The 15287-nt window shown below is 40.3% G+C and overlaps 1 protein-coding gene across 21 annotated transcripts in view; it reads left to right on the top strand.

Moving 5' to 3' along the window:
- The window catches only part of adgrb2 (adhesion G protein-coupled receptor B2), a 346501-nt gene that overhangs the window by 219245 nt on the left and 111969 nt on the right, over positions 1 to 15287 (top strand). For all 21 annotated transcript variants that reach the window (XM_036214184.1, XM_024293674.2, XM_024293614.2 and 18 more), the window contains one exon: positions 1269 to 1312. In XM_036214184.1, the coding sequence (XP_036070077.1) occupies positions 1269 to 1312 (44 nt within the window). The remainder of the gene's footprint in view (positions 1 to 1268; positions 1313 to 15287) is intronic.

Genomic DNA, 15287 nt, shown 5'->3' with positions numbered 1-15287 from the left:
ATTCTCTGATACAGTCAGGATCCTTCCCAACATGTCGTGCAGATTCCTCACCAGAAGTTTCTTCATCAAGTTTGAACACTAAACAAAAGAAGTGTTTTTTGGCCATCGCTAACTGAATCACAACACAGACAGCACGACTGTGCAATTACATACTTTTCATGTCTACACACAGAAAACATGCATGTAAATATGTTTTTACCTAATTTATCATCAATGTTGTTGCACCCTTCATTCCCAGTTCACATTGTAAATAGTGTGGTAGTTCCTCTTGCTATTAAACTCCTAAAAACAGCTGAAGTCTCTGTTGGCATATGAGGCTGTTTGATATTTCACTGAAAAAACACACAATTTCCACTTGTCACTAGCAACTTTTCTCTACCGTTGAGCTAAAAAGTGTCTCTCGACAGTGTTTCCTTGAGTTTACAATGGCTTCAAATGTAATTCACTGGACCACTGTCAAGAAATAGTACACAGTTTTTTGAAAATACTTGGGTTATTGATTCTAGGAGCCGGCGGATATTGGAGCGCTAACTGCATTTGGCCCACGGGCCACACTTTGGACACGCCTGGTTAAGAATCATAGAGAAACAAATGGTGACGAGTGGCTTAAAGCTATTGATCTCCTGATTGATTCACACATTGATTCACAGTGTGTCTTCTTTTGCTCCCATGCCTCTCTGGGCTTTGGTTACTACACATTTCAATGGCCACCTGACCCCCAGAAATGGACTCCAAAGGACTAGTGGATAAAGAATGAGCTGATTTAGCTTTTTTTTTTTTTTTTTTTTTTTTTTTTTTTAAAAAAGGAGACCTCAAATCTGCAGCAGAAACCTATTGTTCACCCATATTGTACTTTCATTCTCCTAATTGTTTCCATTTGCTTAAAAAAATGTCCTCCAAGAAAGCGAAAATAAATGTCCTCCCAAAAAAGTGTGTTTATTGTGTGTGTTCGCGTCTGTAAAAACTCCTCTTTTGTACCTTCCAGTGCTCTCAATTCACATCTCGCACACCTCCTCTCCTGCAGCCGTAGCCGCCGTTTGCTACTCTGCCTCGCGACAATGACTCTTTCTCCGTCTCGGGCTCCCGCCGTCCTTCGCAATCCCTCTCTTTCATTGTCTGCTTACTTCTCTCCATCGCCCATGCAGCATCACTCTTCCTCCTCTGGCAGTGCGCTCCTCTCTCACTTATCCTCTCGACTGGCAATAACTGCTTATCTTCTCCCGCCTTCCTCCCCCGTCCCCCCCCCTTCCCTCTTCTCTATCTTGCAGGGAACATCAGATTCCGAGTGCGTTGTCTGGGACTATGGCAACCCGTAAGTTGGACTGAGTGAATGGATGCCGGTGTGCAGAAATGCATGTCTGTCAGAGGTTTTTGTCGAGGTTCACTAAGCTGACTCATTTCATTAAAGAGTCTAGAACACTCAAATTAAGTCCTTGGTGTTATCGTTAATTAAATTATTCACTGCAAAGAAAAACACTGTTTTCTCCTTGCTGCTGAAAGTTGAAAGGTAACGTCAGTCAGAACTCAGAGCAGTTTCCTTTTTTTTTCTTTTCTTTTTTTTTATCTTTACTTCTCACACAGTTGTCAGTTTAATTTCCTGCTTTGTTGTCTACCTGGAACACTTACTTTAATTTGAGCAGAGCAGTCCCTCAGTATTCTTAAGTGTCTAAGTGAGCTACAACTGATTTAAATTGGTCTGGTTTGAGCGGTAAACCAGCAATCAAACAGAAAAAAAAACAAGCTGGGTCGATTGTGCTTTTATCACCATTAACCTACATTAGGATTTTCCAGTTTGTCAATAATAATGATGAACTTTTTAGTAGCATGAAAGAGGCTGTGCATCCGGGCAGCAGGGAGTGGTGAGGAGTGAGGTCCGGCATGAAGGCTCACTTTTTAGCAATTGTTTTGTTTCTATGCAGAAAATTGACCTAATATGATTTTATGTTACATTTGGTTACATTCATTTGCATTTTGTAGGGTAGTGTTAACAGAAGTTTGGCCTCAGAATACACAGAAAGGAACTTTACGACTATAAATCAAGGGTGTCAAACATACGGCCCGCATTCAGCCCGCCATGTAGTGTACTTTTAACACTTTTGTGGCTACCAAGTCATGAAGAGAAAAAAATAAGTATGTTGTTCTAGCCCATGCTTGTGGCAAGTTATGGTTATTTAAACAAATGACCGCAATGTGCAATTCCACCACTAAGGGAAGGAAAGGAAAATGAATACTGGCATAACAAGAGATCAAGAAATAATCAGCATTTCTTTTATCACGTGTGACACCACAAATGGATAAAATGTCGCTTTTAAAATGATAATAATAGTAATACCTCTAATATTAATAATGATTGGTGATTAGGCTACTAAGTTGTCTGAGGCCTTTTTTCTAACAGAGAAAAAACAAAACAAAACTACAGATAGCAAATGACCATAGGTTGTTTGGCTATTATGTTACTGGTCCAGCCCACTTGAGATCAGACAGGTTAAAAAATGAGTTCAACATCTCTGCTCTAAATGGTAAAAATACTTATTTAACGCTTTACTCCCTTCATCGAAGGCTCAAAGCGTTTTACAGTGACAGTCTCATTCAGCTACACACTCTCTCTCCACACTCGTCATATATGGTCGTATGCTTCGGGCCCCCTCTGTGTCATTTTTGGGTGTCCCCAAGTCGTAATCTTTTTGACATGCTGGCTGCTCCTATTAAATTAGGGGCCCCCAACCCTCAGTAACGGACGCAGAACCAGTACCAGGCCTCATTTCCACTAAGCAGTTTGGTAAAGTACGGTCCGATCCGGTATTTTTAGCGTTTGCATTGTTAAATGGACCCATTAAACACTTCCGACCCGTACCTCTTGAGGGCCCCCATCCGTTGTAGGTCTATTAAAAAATAGACCAGTATGCTGTAGCCACATGTTGATTGGCAGAAAGTGATGATGACATCAGAAAGTGCCAATATAGTGCTAAGCTAGCGTTTCCATTTTCATTTTCACGGCTGTATTTTTCTTAGCTGCCTGCAATTTTCTTTCTAACAACATTAAATTCCTGTTATACACAATGTACCAAAAGTAAAGCAAGAAAGAGACAAGCAGCTGGATGACCTCTATTTGGATCTAGTTGTCTCACAGCTCAGTGGTAGTGAGGTTTAAGTGAGTGAAAACGCTTGCCAGAATTAACTAGCCCGTTCCGTACCACTCCTCCTTTACCAGACTGCTCAGTGGAAACAAGGCTTTAGGGTACAAGGATAGGGTTTCAGGTTAGGGTTAGGGTATATAGGGTTTTTGGGGGGTTTGTCGCACCTCGTAACTTTTTAACGGAAAGTCGTAGCAACCTGCAACTAAGCCCCATCACCCCATGACAATATGTAAAGAATTGATTGGAGGCATCAGTGTGTTGTGCGTGTTTGTGGCTGTTTCCCAAGTGTTTTTGGTTAAGTGTGTTGTGGGGCTGGGGTTAGGGTTAGGGGACACCCATTAGTTGTCATTTAGGTTAGAGTTAGGAGAACAGGTGTTCAGATCCCACCCTCCATCAGAGGGCAGGGTCAATGTACACTCCATACAGCCCAGGCACCGGGTTAGGGTCAGGGTCAGGCTACTGGGTACCGGGTTAGGATATGTACGCTCCATGTCCCGAGGGCTGGGGGACCCCTGATTAGCCTATGAATTTTTGGATTGGTTGTGGCCTGGTACCAATTTGCACCCCGGTGGTTGGGGATCCCTGATTTAATGGGAACAGCCAGCACATCATAAAAACAAAAAGTCACCAGGAGCAATGTGGGGTTCAGCGTCTTACCCAAGGACACTTTAACACATTGATGGGCAAGGTGGTAACCAAACCTGCAATTTTCCAATCAGAGGTCGACCACTCCCCCTGCACCACGTCCACCCTGTGATATTTTGTATCAAACTGCAAATTTGTCTAACATTTTGTGTAGATTGACACATAGAAATTCTCACGCAGCCAAATATGTTGGATTAAACGATAAGAAGGCACCCTCTAGTCCTGACTCAGGGCCAAATTCCTCTAAAAGATGGCCAAACCTGAACCGGGGTTGTCTTGGTGGGGTCTTTAGCCCACCTTGTCTTCAAAACGCTTGTGGCAGATCTACTCCTGGCTCAAGATCTACTTCAGACCACTCCTTGTCCACACAACACATGCTAAAACTGTTAGACCTAGATAATGACCTTTGGGCCATGTCTGGCCCACATAACACTTGGCAAGGCTGTAACTGAGTTGTAAGTGCCAAAGCAGAAGAGATTAAGCCCAAATGTCTCCGCTATCAGGACAGGAGTGACTCACGTTGGACATTTGACAGTCTGCATAACTGTGACAAGGCATAAATGAGTCCTAAGAAGCTGACACCCAGAAATGACAGAATATTCTAAGATTTTTTAGCTTCTCTACCATGACGTGTCTTAATAATGCTGTTAAACGTTTGATATCTTTAGTGATTGCTACCAAGTTATGTTCAGAGACATATCAAACACAGATTTTTACACAAAGACCACAATCTTTTTGTCAGTTCATGTCAAGATATTTGGCTCAAAAATGATGGGCTGAATGATAGAGTCTGGTAGAAAATGTATTTCCTTAAAAAGTTTGGAAAATGCATGGCTGTGAGCTTATAAAGATCTTTGTTTAGGTCGACCGAGCATTAGCATTAGCTGTTGTATGGGAAATTCCATTACAAGTTAGCATCAAGCTAGCGGACTTAAGCTCTATGAGCTAAATCGATTAATATTTTTTATGAATTGATTATTGATCTGCTAAGTTTAATTTGATTCAAATCGATTAATCAATTTTATCAACCCAGCCCTAATCTGGACTGATTTAAAGCTACATTCACAAAGCCTTCAGCAGCATGGGTTCACGTGGAAACTTCCAATTAAAAATTGATGTGAATGCATGTAAAAGCACGTTTCGGGCCTAGAAGTCTTGCAGTCACGAGAATCCAATACAAGTTTCTACAACTGTTTTTGGGTTTCTGAGTTCTAATAATCTTACTGTAGTGTGTAGCTACCCAAGTTTTTAGGACATGTTTTGAGGTCTAAGTACAAAATGTGCAGCCATTGAACTATATTGTAACTTAGTTGTCACGCACCTACTTTATGTGTTTGAAATTTGTTCTCCACATTTGACACATCCCCTATGGGAGCGGTGAGCTACAGACACAGCCGTGCTCGGGAACCATTTGGTGGTTTAACCCCCCAATCCAACCCCTTAATTCTGAGTGTCAAGCAGTGAGAGACTGGGTCCCATGTTTAGAGTCCTTGGTGTGACTCGGCCGGGATTTGAACTCATGACCTTACAGTCTCAGGGCGGATACTCAACCACAAGGCCACTGAGTTAAGATAAACCAGGTCGAACTTTGACCAATCAGGGACTCAGCTTCAGTAGTGAGGTATGGATGGTGTCCATTGTAAACACCATGGGCTAAATACTTGAAAGCTTGTTCCCTAAATGCGTCTAACATTCCCGGTGTGTCTCTAGCTCCAGAACACTTTAAGTCCAGATGCCATGATTCAAGAACTACCAGACAAGCCGTCCATATTTCACAGAGCTAGTTCAGAAGAGAGATCATTGTCTCTTGGCCTTTCGTTTATTTTTTTGACGGACGACATAAAGACCTTTTTAATCAAGACCCATAATTGCATTTCAGAACAAACTCAAGCTTTCAGGGAGAGGGTTACAAAAGAGCAGGAAATCCATTGAATCTTTATTCTATTTTTATAAATATTATGAGCCAAACTTATAATTGAAAATCGATTTAGATTTGTAGCACGGTTTTTAATTTAAATGCTCCACTGCAAGTTGGACAGTGTTGGATAGAGGAGCGATTGTTTTGCTACTCGTGTCGTGGTTGTGTTAATTGAAAATGAAATCATGGTGGCATTATTTTTCTTGCCAATGTCAGAAAGTTGTCCGTGATCATAATTCTGGGGGACAGATTTGACATATGTCACTTTGACGGGGTGTAAGAGAGGGATTTGTCAGGGGGCCATTACAGCAGGGCTTCTTACTATGACAACAAGATGGATGATGGGAAAATTCTGGTCACCTCAGCTTTCCCTACAAGATCATATGACCAAATCCAACTAAAAGAGAGCCCTCTCTGGTGTCCAGCTCAAACAATGGAGGTTAGGATTTGCAGGGAGAAGATATGCCATTGTAACTTATCAGAAAACAGTCCCTCTCCGTCAAGGTAGAAGAGGAACAATGCTGGGAAAAGTCAATTAACTGGCTGCAGATTGCAGCTGCAATCAAATTAAATCCGCAGACATGACGAAGGCACAGAGCCAGCCTGAATATGAAGTGGCAACAAGGCAGTGATGTCTATCATCCTAACATATTACATCTGGGAGGAATTTGGAAGACATCCAAATGTAAACACACAAACTGGGACACAAGATGTACTAACCTGACCAAAACCGTGTGTAGCGTTAGGTTAGCTTGATTGAGCTAGTCGTTCGGTTCGTTTTGATGTCTTGTTGCAAGTCTTTTGTATGACAGAGTATTAGGGTAAAGAAAACAAAAGATAAAACAAATATATGAGATTGGTACCGGTGCCATGTCATCTATTTTTACCGCTCTGATATGTTTTAGCCTTAGTGGTATTGCTTGATGGTGCTGGGACAGCGGCAAGACAACAACTCAAACATGGGGCTCACTACTTTTGTTTGATGTGGCTTTTCCTGCACCATAACATATTCTTATCCCCAAGTCACTTTTTGACATTTTGGGTGTCTCCATCTCATGATTTTTTTGTTGCCATTAAATCAGAGATGTGGTCGTTTTGTTTGGTTTGTTTTGTACCCTCTGCTTGCCATATCTGCCATATCTGCTCCTTCTCATGACCCACTGACTGCTCATTCAGGAAAGCTGAACTCTGGACTATTTAAGTTTCATTCCTTCACCCTATCAGTTCATTGCGCTTTCTGCCTTTGTTCTGTTCAGTCACCATTTTTTGTTTCGTCATGGGTTTTGGGTAATTCATTAAACATTCACCACCATCACCAAATCCTGGTCTCCTGCGTTTGACTATACCTATTCCTGACATTCAACCCCTACTCCTATCTCATCATTTTATGACTTAATTCTCCTTTTTTTTCCCTTTTCTTTCACGTACGTTTGTGATCATGTGTAAAGAAATCACAGAGCGCTAACAGAGAGACAGGCTATCAGCTCAAGGGCCAAAGCAGCATGTACCAGACGTATTTGTCGTTCAGTCCCCGTCCATTGTTTGCCTGCGCTGGGCAGCAGATCTTGTCTGAAGCTTGGCAAGAGCGTCAAGTTGATATGGACAGAAAACATGTTGTACAAAGCATCCCTTTGTTTGCTGGGAGATATGGCGTCTCTCGGCCTGGCTGTCTCTCTGACTGAGCGGCGAGCTTTGAGGTTGAGCAGCAGGCAGAGGAGAGGTGGAGACTGTGCGGAGGGGAAGAAGTTCTGCTTAGACGGGGGAAAAAATAACTTTTCCGCTCTGTGACCTGTATATGGATACTATATTTAGTGTGCACAGATGCATCTATGCTTGAAACACAGCATGTTCCTTTTCTCCTCTTAATTATTATTACACACTCCTATTGTTCCTATTACTGTTAAGAGATTATTCCTGAAGAAATCTGCTGGTATCCTAACAGCCTTTATTTATTTATTTAGTGGTGAGCTTTTCAGATATCACCACGCATTTTTGATGGTATCTCTCTGTCAGATGGCTGCTCTGGCCAACAGTTTGTGGCACTCACAGTTCATCCCAGTATTTATGTGTGAGTGTTTATTTATTTATTTTGCCCCTAACAGGCCCATATGCTGCCGCCATCTGCCCACCCAAATAGTTGAGCCTTCCCTCCCATGCCTTTCCCCCATGTGCCTGTCCCCTCAACCACCTCTCAACCTGTTTTCAATCGCTCCGCCGGCTCCAATAAACTGGCGCACGTTTTAGATCCTTTGAATGTTTTAAACACTTCAAGTAAAAATCACCACTTGAAGAAATATTAAAGTAATCGATGACAATTTTTTTTTTTTTAATGTCCCAGTAGTGTTTTAGTTATGATTTTTATCCAAAATCCCACAACCTAAATGTCTTAAAAAGCCATTTTCATGTTGATCTGAAGCCTCTGTTTCCAAACTCTCCTCTGAGGGGGCGTGGCTTTTGGAGCTGAGCAGCACCGCCCCTGATTATGGTAGTTCTGTGTCTTGCTAGCGTGAATCTTCACTGCTGCTACATAAAAACATCAAGCAATATTGGTAATGTTCAGCCGGACGAGGATGAGGAAGTGAAGATCTTCATGGACAGAACTTCCTCCAAAATCCTGATTCTTTCTCCTTCCAGTTCACCAAAGACTCTTTTAGCTAATTCTCCAATGTTTATTGACTGTGATCAATACATTCAATCATTGGTTTCTCAGAGTTCTTGATAAAATAATCAAAGCTAACATCAAAATGCTCTTTCATTGATTTACAATCCTTTCCAACTGCGGTCAAATGAGCCGCCGTTCACATTTCCGTGGTCACATCAAGAAGCTCCGTGGAGTCTGGTGGAGATTTTCCAGCGTTCTCAGTCCTGCTACCGTAAGTATTGGATGAAACTCACACCAAAAATCCAGTGATGCTGATTTGACCACAGAAATGTGAACGGCGGCTCATTTGACTGCAGTCAATGTGAAGATACCATCTTCTCTTCTCCAGAACCTGAACTAGACACTAGGAACAGATGAGGGTTTAGTGCATGTGCAGCAGAGCTGTTGATGGAAAGAAGATCATTCATTCAAACAGAGTCTGTCCAAGACAGTTTGATTGATTTAAAAGGAGAAATACTCGGAAATGAAAAAAACTAAATGATTTCTTGTTACATTTGTTCTCTTTCATAAGAAAAAAGACACAGACATGTTAAAAACTCTAACAAGATTTTCATTCGAGGGAGACTTTAAAATAGAAATAAATCAAGTTCCTGAAATGATAGCAAAGAACTGCACTCTAGGTGTCGCACTTATGTGAGCCTTATAGAGAAGACAAAAAAGTGCAAACCAGGTGACTGATCCGGAAAATTAGACCTTGAATGAGTCCTTTCTTTGTGTCTTCCTTTTTAAAAGCGCTGTTTCTCTCCTCTGGAAAATATGAAGTCAGGTTCTTTTGTCTTTCCTTTTGTTCCCGACCTTGCCTCTGGCATCTTCATTCTTTGACCCTCTCTAAGCTTCTGTTTGGAATGTCATATTGACTCACTTACCCCCACGCTATCTTACACATGAAAGTAAAAATAAGTTTCACTTTGTTGCATCCTAATGTTTATGCATAAGGGGCCACAAGGAAAATGGGTATTTGCCCTTAAATCAGATACATGGAAACTTACGATGTGCAGGAAACAAATGGTGCGTTATAAATTGCTTGAGAAAAGTCAGTGTATGGTCAATTCGACATTGATTGGGGGGAACTATAGGGTAAGTACCGCAACAGATGGGGACTGCTAAAAATACACTTCATTAGATGATCATCAGTAGGTGTAAGCATTTTTTATACAAACAGGAGTTAGTGCAGGATGCTGATCTGATGTGTTTAGCTGCCAAATAAATGAATGATCTCAGAGGGCAGTGGTTGCCGCCCGTCCATTTTTAAGTAGTTTTAAGGTCACCTGCCAGAATTTGGAGTCATTCCAAACCACTCCAGACCAGGACAACTGACATGATTGCTTTAGAGCAAACTTCACTCACTTTATAAATATCACAGAGTAAATAAACTAGAACAGGGGTGCCCAAAGTCAGTCCTCAAGGGCCGGCCTCATGCTAATTTACGAGAAATTCTACATTATCTGCTGCTGATTACCTGGATCATTTGTGTTTGGCCAATAAGGAGCTTCAATGGCAGGTTGGCCCTCGAGGACCGACTTTGGACATCCCCAGAAGTAGGATAAAATACATTCTAGTCTAGAGTTCTGTTAACATATTGTGATCCCTTACAATTCATCGTAGCGGCCCAGACCAAACTGGATCAGGACCGGTACGGTATTTTGAGTGTTTCCGTTATAAAACCGATTTGTACCATTTTAGGTCCCCAGTTGGTCATAGGCCCATAAAAAAATGGAACAGACCAGTTAGGGCGGAGCTACTGTTGACACACAATTAAATCCATTGATTGGCAAAAAGGTATTACGACAACAGCAAATGTCTGACCAGAGCTTTACCTGACTCAAGATCCAAGCTGAAAGTGTTGTCCTCTTTTCATCTGTATTCTTCTTTGCCTGCAAAGAGGATTAAATTCTTTGAATACAGTATTTCCCTCTTATTGGCGGAGGTTAGGGACCAGAGACGCACCAAATCCACAAATACGGAGAGACCACCCCTCGCATTACCGATCCATAGTCATCAAAAACACTTATGATCGTGCTTTGTAGATCACTTGTTAAATATATATAATATATTTAGATATATTAAATACCATAACCCTAATAAAAAAAAAGGAACTTTTTTGTTGTCATTCTCTTTCGCTGTAGTTGCACCATTATGATTCTCAGCTAAGTCGTTGGTCTACACTGCGCATCCAACTTGATGGTCCAACGCTCATGGAAACACTCACTTGAATTGCCTGGACTATTCTAAACCGGCCAGGAGGACCACTCATTGGAGATGAAGCATGGTAAATGGTGTATACTTGAAAGCGCTTTTCTACCTTCCTTGAAGGACCAAAGCGCTTTACAGTCACAGTCCCATTCACCCTTTCACACACACTGGTGGTGGCTCTGCTGCCGAACATTGGCGCCAACCTTCCACCAGAGGCAATTCAGGGTCAGGTGTCTTGCCCAAGGACACTTCAACACATGGTGTGAATCGAACCTGCAATCTTCCGATCAGGAGTCGACTGCCCTACCACTGCGCCACGGCCGACTAAATTATTGTACTGAGGAATTCAAGGCTATTTTGGAGTTTAGCTGCCCCAAGCATCAGAGCACCACTCTGATGAATAGTGTGGGTATTTGTAGCATTTTCTGATAATGAAGGACAGTTACACTTAATAGTGCATTTTTGGGGATCTCGTTATTCAAATTGTTGTCAATCAGGAGCAGACAAAAAATGCTGTTTTGAAAAAGAAAATCTGCTCCACCCTATTCTGAAGCAACCACTTATAGGCAAATAGATCCATGTACATCTTTATTTTCCTCTTCCGTACTGGCATCTGGTTTTATACTTATAAAGCTTTGCAGCTTCAGTATTGGTTGTCATTTTTGTTGAACTATTAATGTTAGGTTGTGGGTGAGGGCTGTAAGCTAGAGGGAGAGCGTGTAAACAGAGTTCAGTTATGGGTGACGGGGAAGGGGGACGGTGTTTCTCCATGGCAACAGTCCTGCCCACAACTCAGAGGCAAATTTCTAATGAACTACTGCTGCTCTGCCGAAACTATGTCCTTGACAATTATAATTAAAAGTACACTTTTACAAAAGATCATAAGATAATCGGAGATGATCTTTAATAAGACTGACTTTTTTTTAAAGAAGAAAGATTCTTTCTGTAAACCAAGCACCAAAACACATCTTAGGTTTATGATTGTTGTATCTAAGCAACAATCAGACCGAAACACTTTTAGAACATCAATCTATGGACAGACAGAACTGAAAAGAGGGATTTTTTGCCACAGTATATGACATTTGCCAAAAATACATGCCCAACACATCAGATGATACCTAATTAGCAAATACTCTCATTTAGAAGTGACAATTAGTGCATTTTCTGCACCCATCAGAACAAATAAATGGTCTTAGTGTTGATCAGTAAAGTACTATTTGATTTAGCCTTAATTTGAAACCCTAGAATCAGAATCTCTAAAATGAGGAAAGGGTAAAAGTGCTGGAGTCAACCTCAGTCCAGACTTCGTTATAATAAAACATGTTTTTACTTGCAAAATGTAACAGGAGGGATTTAATTATTTAGCAACACCACTGTGCATGTAACATGAATGTTACATTGCAGGTTAAAATCAGAACTTTAAAAGATTCATCAAGATTAAAAAAATATATAGATTTTTGCAATTATATTTCTCTGTTATAGTGGAGGCGGTTAGGTTGAAATTTCAGACAAATTGGCCATTTTGTGGTACAAGCAAAAAAAAATTGGCATTGATGTACCTTAGGATCCTCTGTTTCAGAGAAGTATGTAAGCCACGAGAAAAATCGAAAATTGCTGTCATTTGTAAAGATGGCGGCTATACACGGCTATATAAGAATTGTTATAAATATATTTAATGTCTATATGCACCAAATATGGCATTGATGTACCCTAGTATCCTATGTTTTATAAAAGCACGTCAGTCAAAAGAAAAATCCAAAACGGCAACCATTTGTGAAGATGGCAGACATTTGTGAAGATGGCGGCCATACACTCAATTGTTGCTAATATATTTAATGTCTATACGCACCAAATTAGGCATTGATATACATTAGGATCCTATGTTTCAAAAAAGCACGCTAGCCAATAGAAAAATCCAAAATGGCAACCATTTGTGAAGATGGCGGCCAAACACTCAATTGTTACCAATATATTTAATGTCTATATGCACCAAATTTGGCATCAATGTACCTTAGTATCCTCAGTTTCAGAAAAGCATGTTAGTCAAAAGAAAAATCCAAAAAGGCAACCATTTGTGAAGATGGTATATGGCGTATACTTGTATAGTTGTAAAATGGTGGCCACCTGTGAAGATGGCAGACATTTGTGAAGACATCGCGCATATACTCACTTGTTACCAATATATTTTTTGTCTATATGCAACAAATTTGGCATTGATGTGCCTTAGAATCATCTGTTTTAGAAAAGCCCGTTAACCAAATAAGAAAAAAAAAAAAAAATTGCAACCACTTGTGAGGATGGCAGACATTTGTGAAGGTGATGACCATACACTCAATTGTTACAAATATATTTAATGTCTATATGCACCAAATTTGGCATCGATGTACCTTAGGATCCTCTGTTTCAGAAAAGCACGTTAGCCAATAGAAAAATCCAAAATGGCAACCATTTGTGAAGATGGCGGCCAAACACCCAATTGTTACCAATATATTTAATGTCTATATGCACCAAATTTGGCATTGATGGATTATCTGTTTTAAAAAAGCACGTTAGCCAAAAGAAAAATCCAAAATGGCAACCATTTGTGAAGATGGCGGACATACACTCAATTGTTAAAAATATATATTTATTTACTTTTGCTCCAATCTCAACAATATGGCCTGCTAATGCAGAAAATGCTATTTTAAAACTTGAGGGGCACCTATACAATACTATTAAATATTTTTATACAATATTTATATTTGAAATTCTTACATTTTCTTGTTGTAAACATGCTTTTATGAAAGACTGGATGTACATCCAAGCCAAATGTGATACCTGTATCACAAAATGCACGGTTATTATCATAAGTGGCTTCACTAATATATTATTTCATCAAAAAAAAACTGCTTTTGCACTATTGTTAAAACTACAAATGTTGTATTCCACCATTCTGTTGCCAATAAATTGAAAGATAAAAAAATCTGTTCAATTTCTTTTTCTTATTTCTTTCACACATCCGCTCATTAATGAGGGCTTTAGTCCACAGATGCTACAACCTATGAAGCACACAAGCCAGGGCTCAGATGACTGATCCCCCAATTGGCAGACGGCGACCTCCTGAGCCACAGCCAATATTACCAACTGGTTAAGGATAAACGTAATGCATAGTTTAGTAAACTTATCAAGGGCTTTGGCTCACTTAATCTTATTTCTAATCCCAAGTGGTGTTCATCTCGAGTGGGGATAAGTAGTCAAGAGCCCCACCCCCACCCCGACTATTACTCGTTACAGACACACAGAGCAAAAAAGGCTTTGCGTGTAGACGACAGCAACTACTTCTGAAATCCTGGATTTGATATGCTAGACTCTCATGGGCTTCAAGCCGATCTGATCAAACCCTAATCTTAATATAAAATTACACTTAATATATTTTTTTTCTGCTGCCAAAACCTGACTGATCTTGAATATTCTGACCAAGTACATAGTTAAACAGTTTATATAGTTTATTTAAGAAATATATTTATAATGTTTAATTCAATTTTATATATATATATATATATATATATATATATTTATATATATTGTAAATTTCTCAGAATCTGCACCTGAAATTACCCGAAAATCTCAGTTAGACAGACCTAAACATTGTCATAGATAAAATGTTGACATAAACGTTGAAATGGTAACGCATCAGAATCCTATTTCATGTCATTAAATGGCTCAATAGAGCTTATCAAAAGATTGCTATTCCATGTAAACATAAGATGGTATTTGTGCACCCATAGGGCCGCAGATCCATCCATTTTTGGTACGCCGCAGAAAAGAGCATACTTTATGTCCTTCCCATTGATGCATATTCTGAAACACGCACTCCACCACACGCCGAACAAGTGTGAGCCACCACCAGGAGGTGGGGGGTGGAAGGCTGATACGGCTTGCTCCACTTTTCCATCTGACAGAACACAGGGGATCAAGACTGTGTCAAACAGCGAGTCAGCACAGCAAGAGGGAGTCGGCCGATGGGGCTTATATGCGTTCTGTGACCACCGGGCTTTGCAGACATGGAGAGGCTCTCAGCACATTAGACTTACGAGAACGGTCCACAGAGAGGGTGACGGTGTGGTTAGGTTTTTTTTTTTTGATGCCTTCAAATAGATTCAAAATAGTCTCGTCATATGATCAAGTCTAAAATTATGCAATTTTTTTCCCCCCTCTACTTGGACTTCAAAGATACATGTGGAAGGCTTTCATATGAGGGAAATCCAGCTTGTTAAAATGGGCGAAGACATAATTTAAAGGCTCCTCTGGATTGCTGCTGTACTCTTCTACTGGAAGCAAAATCGTTACTGACGTCAACATGTGACGGCTGAATAGGAAAGGGTGCGATGGATCGGTTTGTCCAAAAAGTGATGAGATTTAAAATGAAAATTGTAGAAAATTTAAGCAGTAAAAGGCAATAGTTGAAGTTTAGTCAAAGGAAACAGAAAAACCTGGCTTTTCTCTGACAGTTGGATTACATTACGTGGACCTGCAGTGCTTGACAGGCACTTGGTAAGTACTTCAGTGCTTGTTAAAGTCTTTTTAAGGTTATTTTGTGTTGAAAAATCCTTCATAATGATAGATATGAATACTTCCTAAATAATAACTGGTATTTTAAATATTTCAATGTACTGTATTGTGTGCCAAACTCAATCAGGCCTTGGCAGTGCACGTCCAAGTTTTAGAGACATTCATATTTTCATAACTGCAA

This window comes from Oryzias melastigma, linkage group LG11, assembly GCF_002922805.2.
Source record: "Oryzias melastigma strain HK-1 linkage group LG11, ASM292280v2, whole genome shotgun sequence".
Classification (NCBI taxonomy): domain Eukaryota; kingdom Metazoa; phylum Chordata; class Actinopteri; order Beloniformes; family Adrianichthyidae; genus Oryzias; species Oryzias melastigma.
The sequence above is the reverse complement of the archived record's forward strand: the minus strand, read 5'-3'. Positions and strand labels throughout refer to the sequence as shown.